The 22,385-nt window shown below is 35.6% G+C and overlaps 1 protein-coding gene across 1 annotated transcript in view; it reads right to left on the minus strand.

The window, feature by feature from the left end:
• Positions 1–22,385, minus strand: part of PROS1 (protein S) — a 112,785-nt gene that overhangs the window by 33,568 nt on the left and 56,832 nt on the right. The window contains exons 5-9 of the mRNA XM_044670331.1: positions 14,841–14,963; positions 13,568–13,699; positions 10,137–10,262; positions 4,849–4,970; positions 1,442–1,560 (exon numbers count right to left, since the gene is read on the minus strand). Coding sequence (XP_044526266.1) covers positions 1,442–1,560; positions 4,849–4,970; positions 10,137–10,262; positions 13,568–13,699; positions 14,841–14,963 — 622 coding nt within the window. The remainder of the gene's footprint in view (positions 1–1,441; positions 1,561–4,848; positions 4,971–10,136; positions 10,263–13,567; positions 13,700–14,840; positions 14,964–22,385) is intronic.

Here is a 22,385-nt window from a genome sequence, read left to right on the forward strand (position 1 = left end):
CTCTCTCTCTCTCTCTCTCTCTCTCTCTCTCTCTCTCTCTCTCTCTCTCTCTCTCTCTGTCTGCCTCTCTCTCTGGTTGTTGGACACCTCAAACTCAACAATCCTAAAACAGAACTCATTATTTTTCCCCTCAAACCCTTTCTACTTCTGAATTTCCTAATCACTATCAAGGAAAACACCATTCTCACAGTCACCCAGGCTAATAAACTACATGTCATCTTCTATTCCTTATTCTCAATCACCCCATATAGTCAATTTGTTTTTAATATTTTCATTTCTGCCTTCATAACATCTCTTGAATATGTTACCTTACCCCAAACCATATAATTATAAGGCAAGTTCAGGTCTTCATCCTCTCACACCTGGACTATTATAATAGGCTTCTAATTGCTCCCTTTGCCTTAAGTCTCTCCTCACTCCAATTCATGCTTGATTTAGCAACCAATGTGATTTTTTCTAGAATATAAGTGTGACTGTTATTCCCCTGCTCAAAGAGCTCCACAGGATCAAATAGAAATTCCTTTTTTTGGCCACTTAGGCCCTTCATATCTAGAACTCTTCCTTCTTTCCACGAGATAGTGGCAAAACTTACTTGCATCTTACTTCCATCTTTGTGTCTATTTGCTGACTGTTCTCCATAGAATGTACATAAAACACTTTTCTTCTTAGCTTCCCCAGATTCCTTCACAATTTAGCTCCAATCCACCCTTGTGTAGGAGACTATCTTTTTTCAAATTACTTTCATATGCTTCCATATATCTTGAGGGTACCTAGATGATGAAGATAGCTAGCATTTACATAGCACCTCCTATTTTTCAGGCGCTGTGCTTTACATATCTTATTTGATCTTTACAACAATCCTGGGAGGTAGTTGCTATGTTATCCTTATTTTATAGTTGAGGAAACTGGGGTAAACAGAGGTTGTATAGCTGATAAGTCTGAGGCTGAGGCTGGGCTTGATCTCAGATCTTGCTGACTTTGGATCCAACATTCTGCCCTCTATACCACTTAGCTGCTATTTCTGAACACTACTGTCCCAGTTTGACTACTTTAGAAAGAATTTACATTGCCTTACTAACAGGCTATGGTGAAGAATGACACTTCAGAGCCACATTACAAACTACTTTAAAATTTTTTCAATGTATACATTCATGCAGTCTGGGACCACTAAAAAGGAAAGAAAGGAGAGAGTGTAAGTAACTAAAGTAGATACAGGGAAGGCCAATGCAGAGTTATCTTAAAAGGCACAACTAGTTTCTGGAATTTTAAGTATATGAATGTATCACAGAATTGATTTAGCATTTGATTTAGAATTGATTTAGAATTGATTTCTAATTGATTTGGCAATCCATGCAATTCATTGTTTGTCCACCTAAAATTTTTCTTCTTCTTTCCTTGTAACTCTAACTTTTAAAAACAAATAGCTGAAATAGCTACTCACCTGGTGATTTCAGGCAAACGAAATCTCAAGTACAAAACAGGAATCCCTACAAACTGCTCTGCCAGATAGAGTAATTCATAATTTTTTTCGAGGTTCAAAGGAAGACACAATGGAACAGCCTGGAGAAACACACAGGAAAAAGTATATGTTAGTAGCTCTGTAGTTATGTAATGATGTTGCACAACTTTATTCTGATCCACAGTGGGATTTTTTTTATGTTTCGAGTTTGTTTGGTTTTTTTTTTACAAATATACCCTGAATGATATACTTAAATAAGCTGAGATTCCTCTTTGGAGTCATAAAGTAATAGCATTCATACTCATGTATGTCTTATCATCTATATTCTAAAGTTTCCCTATGTACCATGCTTTTGTAATTAAAGTATTCTTCGATAGTTGTGACTCTTGATTTGACCAGATGTACTTCCTTTCCTTTTCTTAATTCCCAATACAATTTCCCTCCAGCATTTCTTCCCCTACTCTTACCACCACCTTAACTCCAAGAAATATCCATTACTTTATATTATTGGAAGATAATTTTTACATAAAGCACACTTTTCATCTGTATACCTCAAGGAGTTTTAAAAGTCAGTTGTCGCATACCATTTCGGTGAAATTATGATGCCTAGCAAAGTATATTAAAGAAGTAGAAAACAGAATGGTGACAATGGTCACATGGGGAGCAAAGCACTAACATAAGCTAATCATGATTAGATCCTGGAATGAATTAATGTGCTATTTCACAATATGTTTCACATTACTATGCAGAATCTTCTCTGAAACTTATTTTGAACTTGATTGCTCTTATCTTCCTGCTTTGCAAGAAAGCTGAAAAGGATCTCCACTGTGTGAAACCCTGTTTTGAAGCAACAGCTTTATTTGGTTGAGTGAAAGGTATTGTGGCATTTTGTTTTCCAGCAATATTTAACAAGTGGAATTAAATTTGCAGAGGTGGACACAGTATTTGGTTTTAGAATTCCAGCCAAATTCATTAGAATTATATTTTATAAAATTCTCAGTATCATTACATGAGTGCTACACTCAAATCCTCACCTAAAGTGGTTTAAAAAAACTGTTGAAATTTTTTGTCAGCTATTTGACTCAAAATAGATTTACTTGTTTATATTTGTATAAAAATATTAAGGCTTATTTACAATTTATCTGGTATATATGGATATAGATATTTGTACATAGTTATTTGCACACTGTTTTCCCAATTAGACTGTGAACTCATTGGGAACAGAAGCTATATTTTTGCTTTTTTCTGAATCCTCAGTATTTAGCACAGTACCTGGCACATAATAGGCACTTAATAAATTCTGAAAGACTGAAGAACACAAAATTCAGTCAAGCACAGGCATGAAAAGGAAATGTAATTGGGATTTATGGACGTGGAACTGTACTTGAGTCTAGGTACAAAGATGAGTTTAAAAAAGTGACAACTCCCTTTGTTTTTAGAACTGACACTCTAAGATGGTCACCACATTGTCAACCCATAACAAAGCAAAATAGTAGAGATTGAACAACAAAATAGCTCCTTTGGTACTTTTCCTAAATGCCATATGTATGACTCCATATAAAATAACAGAAAAAAGATTCCAAGCAAATTTTTAAATGAAGGATCTAAAATTCCAACAAAATTAAATAAAATATGTAAAGAAATTTGCAAACCTCATAGTATTATATTATTGCCAGTTCATTGTTATTACTTGAAATTAGTACAGACATGCCAATGATAAAATGCACAGCTTATCTTAACTTCCTGAACCAACTAAGTGATATAATAATCAAAACCCAATTTATGTAGACATATGCAGGTTTTACATTAATAAAATATTTTTCTAGAAGCCCAGGCTTATGATTTCAGCTATATAAGGGAATTCCTTGTGTATAAACTCTTTTCACTCAGATAATTCTACAACACATATGTACTTTTGCCATCTTTGAAGTTTTCATAGAAGATAAGAGGTTAAATAACTTGGCCAGTTGTCACACAGCTAGTTAGTATGTAACAGAATTCTGAGCCCAGGAACTTAGCGAGATTGCACAGTAAATAGAGAGCCAGGTCTGGAATCAGAAAGGTCTGAGTTCAAGTACCACCTTAGACAGTGAACAGCTACTTAACCTCTGTTTGCCTCAGTTTCTTCATCTATAAAATTATGATAATAATAGCACCTACCTCCTAGGGTTGTTATGAGGATCAAATGAGATGATACTGTGAAATGCTTAGCATAGTGTGGTGCTATATAAATACTAGCTATTTTTACTAAATGTGTCTATACTACTGTGTATCAAAAGCTGTTCTGCAACTTATAGTCTTAGAGAATTACATGGGGGGTACTTTCAGCTTAAGTGACTTGCCCAAGGAAACACAGTTTGGTCTTAGAGGTCAGCTAGTCCAACCCCTGCATGTAACAAATCAGGCAACAAAGGACCAATGAAGACAAGTGACCAGCCATTCAAACTCAGAATCTTCAATCCCAAATCCAACACTCTTTCTACCCTTTCAGGTAGATTGAATTCAGGTCCTTCTGTCTCTCAAGCTGGCTATTTATCCATTATGCCATATTGCCTGAAGATATAAGCATAAAAAAAACTAATATTTTAAATATGCTAATAAAATGTTTATTATCTAGGTACTAATTTTTAAAATTATAAACTGTATTCTATATAAAAATTCCTAGTAAAATATTGCCAAATTTTAGCTTCACTTGAGTGTGAGGAAAATAAAGGCTTTATTTTAACTAAGCTGTGATCTATAGATCTTACAATAATGTCTCTAAACTCATGTTTTTATTTTCTTTAATAAAGAAAAAATTGTTATTTACACCCAATCTATTGCCAAAGGAGACTATTTAAACTAAATGCCTACTGAATTTGCCTCACTAATTAAAGCAAGTACTAAATATGAATCAATACACTAGGGCTCATTGACCCTGATACACCCAATCCACACAAAATCATTCCAAGATTGTTTTCATTTGAACTTGAACATTTTTCAAGGATCCATCAGCTTGTGGAATGCATGAGTCTGTTCAGATTCAGATGAAGGATACTGGTCACTGGAAAATGCTTTTGCCAAGTCTCTTCATGGATATTTGTCTCTCTCATACGAAATAGTAAATCTTTCTGGTTTCTGAAGTGATTCTGCTAGACTGCAGCTCTTTGATCAATGCCCTCCTTATTCTCTACCACTGCCAATGGAGATGGTACTTCTACAATACCTCGGGAGAAACTTTTATATTGCAGGGCTTTGGGGTAAACCCAGTTAAATAAGTGTCTGAAGCCTGACTTGAACTTATGTCTTCCTGATTCCAGGTGCCAGCATTCCATCTGCTATACTATATAGAGCAGGAAGAATTTCTAAGAAAAAGGATAATAGCGATTGATGGATTTGGAGATTTTTACCTCACAGTTCTTCTGGTCTTGAACAAGCCTGAATCCTTTCTTCCCATCACAATAGCAAGTATATCCTCCAGGGTGATTGACACAAAGTTGAGCACATATGTTTTCTGCACATTCATCCACATCTGGGTAAAACAGAACACATACTTGAGAACTCAATATTCAGTTCAAATGCACAGGATATGCCCTTTGAAGGTTATTGGAAATAATTGACAATATTTCTCCAGTGAAACAAATGTCTCTGTCAGATCCTGGTTGTGAGATGGAGGAGATGATGAAGTTTTAAAATGTTTGGCTCTGGGAATTATATTGATTCATAATAGTATATTTCCCTCTAATTCACTCATCTTATACAATGAAAGATTTAGGGTCTAAATAAATACATTTAATAACTGCTCCATAATTCTTACATGTATTATCTTACTTTTCTGTGAGGAAATTTATGTAGGAAAAACAGAATGGATGATATCAAAATGATATCAAGAAATGTTAGGAGTACTAATCCCACTGCAGTGTCTTCCAATTCTGTGTTAGAAGAATAAGAAAAATAGCATTTATTACAACTAAAATATTAGTGGAGGTTATTTAAATCATAATGTAAGAAATGATTTTGATGTGATTATTCACTAACATTTAAGACAAATTTAAAAGCAAAGCAGTGTTGGTTCATCTTCAAAATTTTTAAATGAAGATTAGAATTTTTTATTTTATTTTTAAATTTTTTCCATGGTTACATGATTCATGTTGTCTCCCTTCCCTCTTCCCTCCCAAAGTTGACAAGCAATTCCATTGGGTTATACATATATTATCATTCAAAACCTATTTCCATGTTATTCATTTTTGTAATAGAGTAATCTTTTAAATCCCAAATCATATACCCTTATAAACAAATCATAAATCATATGAACATTAAAATTTAAATAAAGCATTAACTGCAAAAAACATAGAATTTAGAATAAAGCACTTCTCTCCTTTTTCCTCCCATCTCCAACTTCATTTCTTTCTCCCTTCTACTCTAGGGTTGCAGAGAATCAATACTAATATTTTGTGTTCACCCAATAAGGATGGCAGGCTAATGGAAATCTGGAACACTAAAGCATTGGCTGCTGGCAGTAATGCTAAGGAGGGGAACCTGAAACCCTCCCTTCTGAGACAGCCAAGAAGCAATCTATAAAGGCAAAGGAACCTAGACTTCTTCATCAGTGATTACAAGCTAGCTCTTATTCTTCAGAGAAAAACATGCTATTAGGAGAAAATTTTTTTAGAAGTCAGGTAACACTACTCTGGAGTCAACCTGGTTATCTAGTGTCTTACTTGAGCCATCTTATTTTCTTGGTTCTATATGTTTCTGAGAAGAATCTCATTAAGTTAGTTGTACTGTGAGTCATCGAAGGTGTAAAGACACAACATATACCAAAGAACTTTTACTATGATATGCTGAATGATTACCACAACTCTGGTCATGCCTTCTAAGGCCTCCTTTACTTCCCAGTCTATTTATATGTCTATTGCCAAAAAGCCAAAGTAGCCTGATAACTACATGTTTCAGATGACATAAAATGTTAATCTAAAAAACACTTTCCTTGCCTAAAATTCCACCAATACTTTCAAAATGCCTATAAGATCCATTATAATATTAATATAATGAGTTTACCAATTTAGGTTACTAGTGGGAAGGAGACTCAGAGAACCAACCCTACTTAACCTCTTTTACATTGCTTCCCAGATGATTTGCATGTCAATCAGAGGAATTACAGGGATTGAAAGACATTCCTTTTCTGCAGTTCAGTCCTTCACCCATACAGTTTCACTAAGAAGAGTCCCCAGCAAGATTTGAAAGGGATCCAGATTTGTAACCCAGAGATACAACACTACTTAAAAATAATTTCAGACCCCAACTAAAATAATGGTTTAGAGGGCAGCTGCATGGCTCAGTGGATTGAGAATCAGGCCTAGAGACAGGAGGTCCTAGGTTCAAATCTGGCCTCAGACACTTCCTAGCTGTGTGACCCTGGGCAAGTGTTATGATGATAATAACAGATAGTTTGGAGAAGCAGATAAATGTGTCATGGCCAAATAGAGCTTTAAGTCAAGAGCCAGAGATTGACAGGCTTCAGTGAGGGAAAAGGAGGGGGCTAAACACTCCTGGCTCTCAAACTCCTCCCCCTCTAACTGCTTCTGCTTCAGTTGGTAATGAAGACAGGAATAAGATTCTTCTGGTAAGTTTCAGTTATGGCTGAAACCCCAATTGATGTTCCTTTTCTTAAATTTATATTCCTCACAGGTCAGTCTGATGAGTATATAGAAATTAGTTATCTAACAGTTGAGGACAGAGGAGATCTTCTTAAACTGGCAGCCAACAGGATTCAAACTAAATGTACAGACTGAGTTGTGAGTATCTTTCCCAAATAATTATCAGGAACAGATTTGAAGATAAAGGTTATATTAAGTAATAACAAAGAAAACTAAAAAGGGTAAATGAGGGTTTTAGGATACTGAAAGGAAACCCTGAACTGCTAAGTAGATCAAATAGAGCAAAACTGCTAAGTAGATTAAATAGAGCAATTGTTACCTTGGGGTGCTCTGCTGTTTTAATTTATGGGATTTGGCAAACCTGTGCTACATTTTGGTTTGTCACTGTTCCCCAATTTTTTAGGTCAATAATAGAATTTTATGACACTTATCTGTGGCTAACAATTACAGTTGGAGAGGCATTGGCTTATGTACCAACAGGCATAGCCATGACTGCCACTGGCTATGGGGCCCTAATGATTTTAAGAAAGATACTGGCTTTTACTTTTGGAAACACTAAAGTTACTGACCCGGCTATGGAAAAGATGTTGGAGTATATGAAAACACTAATAGAAATTAACAAACAAATAAGAGAAGGGAAAGAACTTGATACTAGGACAATTATGCAGCTGGAAATTATAGAAAGCACGGTCACAACAAAGAAAGGGGGTGAAAAACAACAAGAGATTAAAAAGGACAACCCAGAAAAGCAAGAAGTTGCAGGGGCAGAGGCAGCTCCTGTAACAATACTTCCCATTACAGACAGAACAATAGTACAACCGGATGCTGGGATTATACATGTTAAAGGCTATAAACCATTTACTGGAGGGGATCTAGAGATTTTAAAAAGGAGGTTCCCCCAGTTCTTCGTAAATCCACATAAGGCGATAAAAGAATTCAAATGGGCAGTCAGGGTGTATAATCCTAATTTTGAAGATGTGGAATTCTTATTAACAGAACTATTTACCCCAAGTGAAAAAGCTAAATTTCTTGCAGAAACAAGGAATAATCCCAACCTAGCATCATGGCCTGAGCAACATCAAGATCTAGAGCTGTCATCTCATGCAAACATGACATATCTTAAGAGATGCAGGGAGGACTTGGCAGAGGCGATGAGACTTCATGCCAAACGATCAAATGCATGGGGCTCATTTGAAAAGTTGAAGCAGGGGGAGGAGGAATATCCACGCTTATATCTAGACAGACTGCTGGAAGCTGGAGAGACTATTCTAGGGTTCAGGGACATGACTGCTGAAGACAACATTCAGCATATCAGGAGGCAATTTGTGAAAGGGAGTCAAAATTACATTCAAACCTATTTTAGACTTCATTGCCCACAATGGGAGACCATGCCCATTGAAGAATTGAGAAAGACAGCAGCTTATGTCCATGACTCAAAGGATACTGACTCTAAAACATCTAGAACCTCTGAAAAAGATTGAGAGATTGCTGAGCTTAAAAAGCAATTGAGGGAAGCTCAGAAAGCCAGGGAGGTGGAAGAAATAAAAAATATGGCTCTGATGTCCACCAATCAGAGGAGCCAAATCAGGCCTAGACAATCTAGTGGCAGTGCTAACAACAAAATTAAGAGATGTTTCCCTTGTTCAAAAATTGGTCATGTGGTACGGGACTGTAGATATAAGTCCCAGATTAACTTTGGAAACAGGAATAATAACAATAACAACAGGAGGAATACATACTATAATTCCAGATACAATAATAACACCAACAATAATGGCAACAGGGACAACAATAGTAGAAACCACTGGCTTATGCTACAATGGCCACCTCAGGAGAAACCCCAAGTCCGGAGTAGCAAGCAGAGTGTCTGCTCACATCCACTCCCACAAATTAACTGTCTCCAACCCTTCTCAACTGCCCCTCACCCAAAGTTCTCCAGGGGGTCCCCTGGAATTATGGGTGAGGCTATCCCTGTACCTTTGCAGGGATTCCATGCTTTGCATCTGCACACAACACAAGTCACTTAACCCCTATTGCCTAGTCCTGTAACAAATAAAATTAATATAGAAGGATATATATAAGATATTAGGGTTAAAAAAATAAAATAATGGTTTAACCAGACTGAATTGCTTGACAGCTCTGAGAGGGAGGAAGGGAGAAGGGAGGGAGACAACATGAATCAATTAAATTTGGAAAGCTTATGTTGAAATTTGTCATTAAAATAAAATGAAGGTGAAAATTTTTTTAAATAAATTAAGTTGACAAGATGAGAGTTAAAAAAATTAAATTCTGCCTATGTCACTGAAAAAATAAAATAAAACTACAGTTTAAACTAGGGTACAATGAGCAGGGGAAAAGGAATTCAAAAGCCAGTCTCAAACATGTCAAAAGGTTTCTCTACTTAGCTGGCTGGATGCAGATGACTGGATTCTGCATCACTAAAGAGCTAAAGATTATTTCTGCCATCTAGCTAAAGTGCTGGCAGACCCTTCCCACTATGGGTTTGAAGACATAAGACAAGTGAAGATAATCTGGTGCCAGCAGAGAATAATTCATTGGAGCTACCCAGTAGGGATACTAAAATGATATGACACCAGAAATGGAGTTGCAGATTGCTCCAGCCGTACATGTTCCCTGGGCATAAGTAGTCCCTATATATATTTAGTGTTTTGGGGGTATGAATATTCCCTGTGTGGGTCCTCTCTATAACCAGTGGTGCAGTAGGCTATGAAAGAGAATGCTTTTATGTTTATGAGTTTCTTATCACTTATTTTGACATGATGTTTCATTAAATGTTTATTCGGTTTGAACTTGTGTGTTCTCTTGACTTGGAACAATTAAAGCCATGGACTGCTGCAGTGTTCTATATCTAGTACTTGAAGTGAGGCATATCCTTTTGTAATAAAAAAGATTTTGTCCTCATGGCACATAACAGGGTTTAGACTGTATCCTCATTTAATAAGAAAAGATGATTTGCTCAATAATACCCAAGAAATCATTAGAAAAACTATGACTATAACCCACCCCCACAACTTTACCTTCACATTCCATTGAAAGGGGGTTATATCTATAGCCTTTGGGACATTCACATTCAAAGTCCCCTGGAGTGTTCTTGCACAAGGCTTTCCCACAGACTTTTGGTACCACAGCACATTCATTTATATCTGTAAATGAAACCAACAACTACATATCACAAACAAAATTCATGCTAAAGGATGCCAGTGAAATAGATCAATGAATTCATGATCTGCCTCTCCTGGCTCTATTATGAATTTTAAAAATGGGAAAGCCATGTTCTGAGCTAAAAATTGTATTAAAGAATCATATTTTCAACATTAAAAATTACCTAATCATGTTGGCCATTCTTCTCTCCTTCTTAGAGTTAGCATAGACATAGATGAAGGTTTTTAATTACATTCTTACTGCCATTACAAAATTGAGAAAAAAGAAAAAAATTTGCTTATCCCTGCTTTCTTCTCTAATAGGAAATAAAGTGTGAATTGGACTAAAGGAGGAAAATCAACCAGAGTTCTGATAATATTTGCTTTCTAGACATGGAGCAACAAGAAGTCAGGTAGTCTTCCATTAGAGATATTGTTATTTCTCATCCCCTGAGCACCTATTAAGGAAATTTCCATTTTCATTCTCATAGAAAAGGCTTCAGGCTCCATTGAGTTTATTGGAATGGAATAAAGAGCTCTATCCTCTGCTCTTTGCCATTAGGCTGCCTTTCCTTCATTGGGGATTGAAAAAAATCTATATATGTCTCTTGCTGCAGGACTATTCCACCTCTCAAGACATATTCATCCTCTACATTACTTTTCCTGGCACTGTGTCAATTTTCCAGTCACTTTGTGGCTATATCCATACCTTGCCTGCCTTGTAGCCTCCATCTTCCATGGAAATTTAAGCTCTCCTGAGCTATTGTTAAGTATCTACTTCTTCTTACCTAGAATTATATCTACTATGGCACTTCTAGGTATCTCTATGTCATGTCCCTATGAAGGCATATGTTCCCCCACTCTCCTCCCTTGTTTTCCAACTCCAGGGCTTTGAACAGTAATTGAGTCAGCATTATTTGCCAGAAGGGAGACTAGATTACAATCACAACTCTTTAATTTGTCAGACACGTATGACATGAATGTTTGTAATTTTATTTTGGTCTCTATGATTATGGGCTGTTTGATCCCAAGCTCATCCACATCTTGGCTAAGACCCCATTTTGATGTTTTTATACATATTCTCTTAGCAGTTCCGCATTCTATCAGTTGATAGTCATGAAGAAAAAGCTCTATGTAAATGGAAATAATATAAGCATGTGTTCAGGTGATTAGGGATATTAGTATTTGGAGATTTTTTGTTTGACAATCTCTATATATGTGGCTCACTCTGGGAGTTGAGAATTAGTTGATTTTTACAAAGAAGTATATTCACCCATTCATTTGTGGGAAAGATATTGACATCTAATAAGCAAATGCCTATGAATGTTTAATGAGTAAATTAATTTTATTTCCTCATTTAATAATAACAACAATAAGTCACAAACTGTAAAGTAACCCTTTACAGTTTCTAAGTGGAATGCTTATTACAGCCAATAGAATGAAGCTTGATTTCAGTGATTATAATGACTATAACAGTCTGCCATTATAGCCTCAAATCCGTCCTCATACAGGCACTTAAGAGAAATGGCTGGTCACAAATGGGACATTAGTTTAGAAGAGAATATTCAAAGCTCTTGATAATTTGAAAAGCATTTAAAGCCATACTTAAACCTAAATTTACTAAGCAATATTATACTACATGCTACACTGTATTATCTATTCTAAGAAATGGTTACATCCTTGCTATAGTGGTAAAATATTCTGGCGTTTAACATTATATCATTTGAAAGGAATATGAAGAAACTGGAAAAAATACAGTTAATCTTATTTGTAGTTAATCCATGAATGTGATTTAAAAATTGAAAAGTAAAACTCTATTTATTCACTAGACCACTTCTTTTAACCAATTACTAATAAAGTAAAGGTAAATTAGGTGAACTAGTATCACTTTTTATAGGCAAAAATGGAAACCCAGACAATTAATCTCCTCCCCTCTCACATCCACATTCCAGATGTGCTTCTAAAGGCTCTATAAGCATGACTGAAAAGTGGTTAAGCAACCTACTGGGAAGAAATCCCCATTTTGGGGGGAGGAGAACAATATGAAAGAGACAGGGAGAAATAAGGTCTACTGTAGAATTTAAAAGAAAAGGGGAAGAAAAATAAATATAGCACATAAATTGGCTAAAGGAACTGGCATTATTTATTTGGCCTGGGGATCAAGTCTTCAAGAACTTACATAAGAACATTACCTAATGTGTGGGAAGCCATCAAAGCTCATGACTTTTGCACATCCCCACATGAACTCTAGAACCCACACAGCAGGTGACAGAAGGATGGTGATTCCACTTAGATTCCCCTATGTGACTCTTTTCTCACTAACATTCCCTTTTATTGGAATTATTGTAATAAATATCTCTATTCAGCCCCAGGAACACATAGAGGAACATTATAGGCTATTATTAGAGCCCTTACAGGCCCCCTCCAAACTCTTAGGAAATTCCCATCTTTACATGAAGTAATACAGAAATTCCCTAGAAGTCACTTCACAACAAACCAGCAAATAGTGAGTTAATGTTAAAGATTTCCATGCCAAGATTTTGTGTGATCTCAAAGCATATAAAATAAACCTTAATCAAGGCAAAGCAGAGCAGTATTCATGATGCCTGCCTGCCTGCCTGTCTGAAATTCAAACTTTCTCATCCATCACATTCCTGCCGATTTTCCAAGGACCTGAACCAAGGTTTTCCTGGACCTGTGGGAATTCTTTACTCCCGCACTAATGATCACTGAATCACAGAATTTTCAAATTGGAAAGGGTCTCACAGATCACCAAGTCTACTAGCCTAATTTTATTGATGAGGAAATAAGGGCTGAGAGAAATTATGTAACTAGCCCAAGTCACACAGTAATAAAGTCAAAAAAAGAATATGGGTTCCTGATTTCTAATCAGCCAATCAACAAACATTTATTGTGGAACTGCTTTGGATGTCAGATATTGGGAATGCAAAACCAAAAATGAAATAATCCTTGTCCTCAAAGAATAGCCAGTCATTTCTCCTTGGAAGGCAAAACAATGGGAAATTAACTTGGATGCACCTCAAAGAATTTAGTTTAGGCATGAGGAAGAAAAAATTTTAAAGAATGGTTATTAAATGAATTACTAATTATGAGATTATTAAAATTATTAAGGATTATTATGAATATTTTACCTAGATAAAGATCTTTATATAATTGAAATGTTGTGATAATGCTATCAGGTTCATACTCTTACAATAGATTTTTATCAGGGACATTATGTCAGGACAATGTCAACCTTTATTTTAATTTCATACAGAAAACACTTCTTTATTCCTGGTGATCCTTACCTCTACAGTCCTTTTTATCTGAAAATAGATAGAAGCCACTCTCACAGGAACAGCGGTAAGTTCCAGGTAAATTTGTACAAATTTGACTACAACCTCCTTTTTTATAAGAGGGATCTTCACATTCATTGATATCTAAAAGAAAGGAGGGAAAGTATTTTTTAAAAAAAAATACATATGGAGATATGATTGGGGATACAGACTCTAAAGGATCACTCTATTGCAAATATTAACAATATGGAAATAGATATTGATCAATGATACATGTAAAAACCCAGTTGAATGGCTCATTGGTTATAGAAGGGGAGAGGGAGGAAGGGAGGAAAAGAACCATGGAAACATTTGGGGGGAAAAAAATTCTAAATTAAATAAATAAATAAATTTTAAAAATAATCACGTCTAACCATTCTGGCTGGCAATTTGGAACTATGCTCAAAAGGCTATAAAAAAAATGCCTGCCCTTTGATCCAGCCATACCATTGTTGGGTTTGTACCCCAAAGAGGTCATAAATAAACAGACTTGTACAAAAATATTTATAGCTGCATTTTCGTGGTGGCAAAGAACTGGAAAAGGAGGATATGTCCTTCAATTGGGGAATGGCTGAACAAATTGTGGTATATGCTGGTGATGGAATACTATTGTGCTAAAAGGAATAATAAACTGGAGGAATTCCATGTGAATTGGAAAGACCTCCAGGAACTGATGCAGAGGGAAAGGAGCAGAGCCAGAAGAACACTGTACACAGAGACTGATATACTATGGTGAAATCGAATGTAATGGACCTCTGTACCAGCAGCAATGCAATGACACAGGACAGCTCTGAGGGATTTATGGTAAAGATGCTACCCACATTCAGAGGAAGGACTGCAGGAGAGGAAACATATAAGAAAAACAATTGCTTGAACACATGGGTTAGGGTGGACATGATTGAGGATGTAGACTCAAAACTACCACACCAATGCAACTAATAACAATTTGGAAATAGGTCTTGATCAATGACACATGTTAAAACCAGTGGAAATGTGCATCGACCATTGGTAGGGGAAGTGTGGGGGAGGGGAAGGGGAAAGTAGGAGCATGAATCATGTAACCATGTTAAAAATGAATATTAATAAATGTTTAAAAAATAATCACGTCTATAAACCTTGATTAAATTGATTAAAAGTTGGGCAAGTGTTCTGTTAAAAAAAATCCATAACTGTGGACATGCTTGTCACTGAATATTTTTAAATTTCTTTAAATGACTAGGCATTTGGGGGTATATAGTAAACATACCCTCTTCACACTTTATTCCATGCCATCCTGGTTTACAAACACAAGTGAATTGCGCTTGGCCATCTATGCAGCGTTCATAGCCAACCTCATTACAGGGCAGAGGATTGCACTGGTTTGGGATTGCTAAGAAAAACAAACAATTATGAAAATAAGCAAAAAAAATTGATAGAATCTCCAATAGAAATTATGAAAGCCTATAACAAATAAAGGAAATTCTCTTCATATTTTTGAGGAAGTTTTCATGACTTCATTGTGTTTATTGGACAAATTCTTTATGATCTGATAGAGGCGGAAGAGTCCAAATCTCTTCCTTAAGTCTAAATCTTAGTCCAAATCTCAACCTCATTTTGAAAAATAGATATGATATTAATAAATATTTAATAAATAAAAAGAGATATAATGTACATATGTATATATAGTCACACAACTGAAAATAGTTACATATAATTATTATATAAATACATTTTTCTGGGAGCAAGGTTATTTTAAGCTTTTCTTTCCTTTTAAAGAAAGTTTTCTTTATTTTTTGTTATCACTGCTCATGTTGTCATTTTTGTTGTCTTTCTCTTCTTCCAACCTTAATATAATATACCATCTTTGCTAAAATCTACACAATCTGGAGGATAGTATTTTTTGAAGCCTTGGATATTTGATTCAGGAGATAATCCTTCCAATACAATTAAAAGTCCAGTTAGTAGATCCACTAAAGGCGTATTTCTTCCTGGTGAGAGAATTACTTCCCAACAAAAGTCAAAAAGGACTAAAAGAATGATTATAGCATGAATTCATGTTTTATACAAATCATATTTGGAGTAGGGAGAGAATGTTTGGAAATAACACAGTAACTTCACTTATTGCTGATTATTAATTGCTTATTTGTTAGAAAAATTGACTGAGGATAATAAAATTTCTGGTTGCTCTTTCTTCCTAGAGCTGGCATTTCAAATTAAATACATAGGGAGGCCAAGGGGAAAAAGAGTAGTTTTTGTAGTTTTAAGTATTTTCTCTATGTCTAGATAGATTTGTGTTCCATAGAATTAAAAAGCTGAGTCCCCTTTCCTTTTCCTCTTTCTTTTGGGTCTTTTCAAAGAAAGTTACTCCTCTTCAAGTATACCTATTTCTAAACCACTAAGCAATGGAGAACAATTAATTCTCCTTGGTTAAATAATGCTAGGACTCAGATTCCGAGGACCAGCATCTATCTAGAACAAGCCATAAAGAAAGGAACTTCAACTATAACACAATCAACAAGTGGTGGTCCAAGCTCTGATGAAGACCTCCGAGGAAGGAAAAATCACTAACTCTTGAGGTAAACCATCATACTCTTGGACAGCCCTCATTGTTAGGAAGTTTTTCTTGACAGCAAGCATAAGTTGATCTCTTTTCAACTTCTTTTCATTCCTCTCAGTTCTGCTCTCTGGAGTCAAAAAGAATAAGCCTAATTCCTTCTCCACATGACCATCCTTTAAATCCGTGAAAATGACAATCATGTTCATCTTTAGTCTTTTTTTTCAAGTTTAAACACATCCAAGTCTTTCAAATGATCTTCATTTAACTCTCAAGTAACTTTAACTAATTCTCCACTTTCCATTAGCAGCTCTGTTTGGTTTAGACTTCTTGGAACATCATCCTCTCTTCTCGCTGGATACCTCCTCATGTTCCTCCCTGCCTCACTCTCCACACCTTTCCAGCTTCCTTGTGTATTGTTTTCCCTCTTTAGAATGTAAACACATTTGAGGACAGTGACTTTCTCTTAAAATTTGTATCCCAAGCACATTGTAAACATTAATAAATATTTATTGAATAATTCAATTCAGAATCTGATGTAGACTGAAGGACCCTGAACATCCTTCTCTAGATGCTCACTCTCTAGCCTATATTCTTTTTAATTATGGCACTTTGAACTTAACATAATATTCCAGGTGACAATTAAATAACAATGGGACTATCACCTCCCTAATGTAGATGTGTGGAGAACACTAATCAAGATGCCTACATTTTCCATAAGAATAGCACAGATAAGGAGCCAACATGGTAGAGAAGGTAAACAGACCCACCTGGTGGCTACCAAGTTAACTTCCCAAAAATTATGATATAATTCCTCAAAATGAATTCTGGAGCTGCCTAACCCACAAAAAAGAGGGGGTGAAATAATTTTTCAGCCCAAAATAACTTGGAAAACTGACACTTAGAAAGCTGACAAGAAAGATCTATTGCACTGGGGTGAAAGTGGAGTGTAAAATAGCATACCAGGCAGGCCCCAACTTAGCCACAGGCTTGGGGATGGCTGAATCAGTAGCAAGGATTTCTGGAGTTCTCAGCCACAGATGCTAAGAGGAATTGTATAACTGTTCAGAAGGAGATTATGGGAGTCTCTTTGCTGGCTCTAGGTGCAAGATTCTTGTCACATTGCCCAAATACAGATCCAGGTCACAATCCCGGGTCATGGTCTCAGGGTGAGGAGGAATGCCAGCATACACCAGCACATATGGCCACAGGGCAGCAGGGTACACTGGTCAGAGTTGCAAGGCAGAAAAGAGTGCTTGTGGTCATCTGCAGACCATGGGTCATTCCAGCCCATGCTGGAAGAGTATTAAACATACTTCTCCTTATATCATACCACCTTGGAAAAACTGAAAACTTATAGATCCCCAGAGTTAGCTATAATGGTAGCTATACAAAAAACCTGAAGTAGTGCTCCTTTTACCACAGTAATAGAGTCCAACTTTAAGTTTTTTAAGTTAAAAGAAAAAAGGTTGGAAAATAAGCAAATAACAAAAAAAGAAACTCAGCATCTAAAATTATGGTGATAGGGAAGACCAAAACACCAACTCAGAAGAAGACAACAAATTCAATACTGCTGCAATCAAAGCTTCCAAGAAAAATAGGAATTACTCTCAAGAGCAAAAAGAATTAATGGAGGACCTCAAAAATTACATTTTAAAAATCAAATAAGAGAGATAGAAGAAAATTGGGAAAAGAAATGAAAATGATACAGAAAATCATGAAAAAGAGTCAAGAGTTTGGTAAAGGAGGCACAAAAATTACTGAAGAAATTATTAGTTTAAAAAATAGAATAAGCCAATTAGTGAAAGATACACAAATATCTGCAGAAGAGAACTCCTTAGAAGAAGAATTGGCCCAATGGAAAAAGGATATACAAAAATTCACTGAAGAAAAGAATTCTTTAAGAGGTAGAATTGGCCAAATGGAAAAAGGGGTACAAAAGCTTGCTGAAGAAAATAGTTTCTTAAAATTAGAATTGGGCAAGTGGAAGTAAATGACTCTAAGAGACATCAAGAAACAATCCAAGTCAAAAGAATGAAAAAATAGAAGAAAGTGTGAAATATTTTGTTGGAAAAACTGACCCGGAAAAAAATCCAGGAGAGATCATCTAAGTATTGTTAGACTATCTAAAAGCCATGATTTAAAAAAAAAAAAAAGAACTTATATATCATCTTTCAAGAAATTATCGAGGAAAATTTCCCTGATGTTCTAGAACCAGAAGGTAAAAGAGAAATTAAAATAAAGGATAACTCCAAGGAATATCAGAGTCAAACTCTAGAATTCCCAAGCCAAGAGGAAAATATTGCTAGCACACAAAAAGAAACACTTCAAGAGCCATAGTCAGGGTAACACAAGATTTAACAGCTTCTACATTAAAGGATCAAACAGCCTGGAATATGTTATATTCCATTAAGGAAAGAAGCTTGGGCTTTAACCTATAAACTTTAAGAATCACTTGCCTAGCAAAACCAAGCAAAATCCTTCAGGGGAAAAAATGGGTATTCAATGAAATAGAGGACTTTCAAACAGTCTTAAGGAAAATACCAGAGTTGAATGGAAAATTTACTCTCAAATACAAGAATCAAGAGAAGCATAAAAAAGGTAAACAGGAAAAAGAAATCAAAAGATAGTCAATATGGTTAAACTATTTACATACCTACATGGTAAGATGATTCTTGTAACTCCTAAGAACTTTATAATTATTGGGACAGTTAGAAGTAGTATACATAGACAGAAGACAAGAATGTGAGTTGAATATGATGAGATGAGATCTAAAAAAAATAAAATTAAGTCTTGAAAAAGAAGAATGTATTGGAATGAAGGGGAAAGGGAAAAACAAAATGGGATAAATTGTCTCACATAAAAGTACCATAAAAGAGTTTTTATAATGAATGGGAAGATGGGAGAACTTGAACCTTTCTTTCAATGAAATAAGAATTCTCAATGAGGGAAGAACATACACAATCTATTGGGTATAGAAATCTATCTTACCCTACAGGAAAGTTGTAGGGGAAAGGGATAAGAAAAGTGGGGTGGAGCTAATAGAAAAAAGACAATTTTGGGATGTGGTGGTCAGAAATAGGCTGGAGAATAATACACAGTAATCATACTGATGCAAAAAAAAATTTTATAAGCCTCTCTCATACACTCAAATGCATAGAGAAATTAAGTGAATATATAAGAATACAAGTAATTCCCCAATTGATAAATGGTCAAAAGACCTGAAGAGGCAGTTCTTGGACAAATTAATCAAAGTTCTGTATAATTATGCAAAAAATATTTTCAATCGCAGCTAATTAGAGAAATGCAAATTAAAACAACTGTAAAATACCACTTCGCATCTATGAGATTGGCTATTATGACAGAAAGGGCAAAATTTGGAAAGGATGTGTGGAAATTGAGACCCATATGCACTATTGTGGGAGTTGTGAACAAGATTGTAAGTATAAAATCTATATGACATTGTTTGCCATCTCAGAGGAGGTGGGAGGGGGAATTCAAGACTCAAAATTATTTTGAAAATGTTAGAAATTATTTTTATATATAATTGGGGAAATATTAAATTTAATTTAAAAAAAAAAGAGAGACTCATCAAAGAAAAACCAGAAGTATTTGTCCATTATTAATTAAAATATATCATGAAGAAAAAAGAATAGCCAAATAAATACCCTTTATTAATATGCAAATAGTTTGGGGATTTGTTTTCTGATTCACTTAGTGATTGATTATATGATTAAAAAGTCATTCCATAAAGTAGAATCCACTATCTATTGCACCACTCAGTTGCACAGCCCATTGTTTCTTTCACAGTCTTAACACATGAATCTCTGACAACCTGTCCCTACTATGAACTATTATCTTGTTCTGAAATTTGGTTTTAGTAAGTTAAGACTCCATTCTTAACACAAACCCTTACTTGAATTTACCTTGAGTAGATGTCTTAAACTCAACCAAAATTTATTAAAACCAAACTCATTATCTTTTCCCTCAAATATTTTCCCTCTTCTACCTTCCCTATTATTATAGAGGGCAACACCAAGACCTGGTTCCTCAGGCTCATGACCTCAGTCATCCTGGACACCTTACTACTCCTTGTTCCTCTTATCAGAACTGTTGCCTCCAGGATCTAATACAAAATGCAAATAATACAAAATATAAAATTCAAAGACTTTCTTAACCTAGTCTCCTCCAACCCTTCCAGTTTTCTTCAGCTTTACTTGCTATCACATATTCTTTGTTTCAGTGATACCAGCCTGTTCCACAAACAATACACTCCATCTCTCAGCTCCAGGCATTTCTCTGTCCAATCCCCAGGCTTGGAATGTCCTTCCTCCTTCACTCCACCTAGTGACCTGTCTGGTTTCCTTTAAATTCCAGCTAGAATACCACCTGCCACAGGAAGCCTTCCCCCAATCCTCTTTAATTCTAGTGCCTTCCCATTGCTAATTATTTCCTATTTATGTTATATACAGTCTGCTTTGTAAATATTTGTTTGCATGTTGTCTTTCCTATTAAATTGTAAGCTTCTTAAGAGTAGGAACTATCTTTTGCCTCTTTTTTTTGTATCCCCAGAGCTTAACACAGTCCTTGAAATGGATGCTCAATAAATGTTTATTGACTGATTAACTGTATTATCTATGACAATTACTTTTCCTGTAGTCACTATCCCACACTCTCTGCCTTAGCCATATTAATTCAATTTTTAGAATATTAATAGGTGCATACTTTGAAAAATACTGTCCTAGGTACTAGGGATATAAGACTTCTCTTATGAGGCTAAAAAGTCTAATTTGGAGGGTTGATGAAGGAAGAGGAAAGGAGGAAGATATATATATATGTATATATATGTATATATATATACATATATATACATATATATATATGTACATATATACACACAAACACAACTGTATGCTGACTATTTACATCTAAATATCCTGGAGCACTTTAAATTCAACACTACAAAAACCAAATTTGTATTCCTCTAAAACATGCCCTTCTTTCCTTTCTTCCTTTCTTCCTTCCTTCCTTCTTTTCTTCCTTCCTTCCTTCCTTCCACACACAATTAATGACATACTATTAGGGAGAATGTGCTAAGTATATAGGAAAATTTCAATCAAAATGCAATGAGAAATTTGAGGTAGGAGAAGTCATTTTCAATTAGGATAGTCAGGGAAGGAATCATGAGGGAGATTTCATGAGTGTTGGGCCTAGAATATGCCTTCTCCCTCCTCTATCCTCCATTTCCCCTCCTTTCCCCTTTCTTTTATTTCTTCTCCCTTCTTTCATTTCAGAGATGGGAAGTCACAGAGACAAAATAGTTCAGGGTGAGACAAGTTGATGGCATTCAGTTTAGCTGAAACTTGTGAAAAGGAGTACTATGATATATGGCTGGATAAAGTGGAAATAGACTTGTGGAGAGCTTCAGATGCCAGGATCAGGAATTTGTACTTTACTCTGTCATCAATGGAGAGCCACTAGTGGTTTTTAACTGCAGAATGAAGTGATCTGCAGAGTACATGGGGAAGGTTACATCAATAGTAAAAGAACAGAGGCTGGAGTCATAATGAATATAGCCCTGCACTTGGAGTCAGGAAGATCTGAGTTCAAATCTGATCTCAGACTTGGATTAGCTGTGTGAACCCATATTATGTAGTATCCTGACTCAGAGGTCCTGAACAGCATCGAAGAATGTCCTTTAGGGAACTGCCTAACTCAAAGGAATGATATATTGCAATAATAACTAGCACATAATGCTTTAAGGTTTGCAAAATGCTTTAGAAAGGTTATTTCAATTGGGCCTCATCAGAACTTCCTGAGACAGGTAATACATAATTTATGGCCTCCATTTTAAAGATAGAGAACCTAAAGTCAAGGAGAAGTTAAGTGACTTACCTAAAGCCAACACTAGTTAAGAATCAAAAGCAAGAGTTGAACCCAGGTCTATTTTAGTCTCAACCATATTATTTCTCACCTGGGATTGTTAAGAGTAGAAATGTAAAATGATTGATAGGTGATTTATTGAGGAGTCTGAATCTACAGAAATCCTGTGTATGTAGGAGATGAAAAAAAGCAAATAATCAGTCAGGACTCTGAGATCACAAGCCTGGGAGGTTGGGAGGACATTGATCCTATCAAAAGGAACAGAAGAAAGGGAGGAAGTGGGGAAGGAGGGAAGGAAGGAAGGAAGGAAGGAAGAAAGGAAGCAAGGAAGGAAGGAAGGAAGGAAGGAAGGAAGGAAGGAAGGAAGGAAGGAAG

This window comes from Gracilinanus agilis, chromosome 3 (genome assembly GCF_016433145.1).
Source record: "Gracilinanus agilis isolate LMUSP501 chromosome 3, AgileGrace, whole genome shotgun sequence".
Taxonomy (NCBI): domain Eukaryota; kingdom Metazoa; phylum Chordata; class Mammalia; order Didelphimorphia; family Didelphidae; genus Gracilinanus; species Gracilinanus agilis.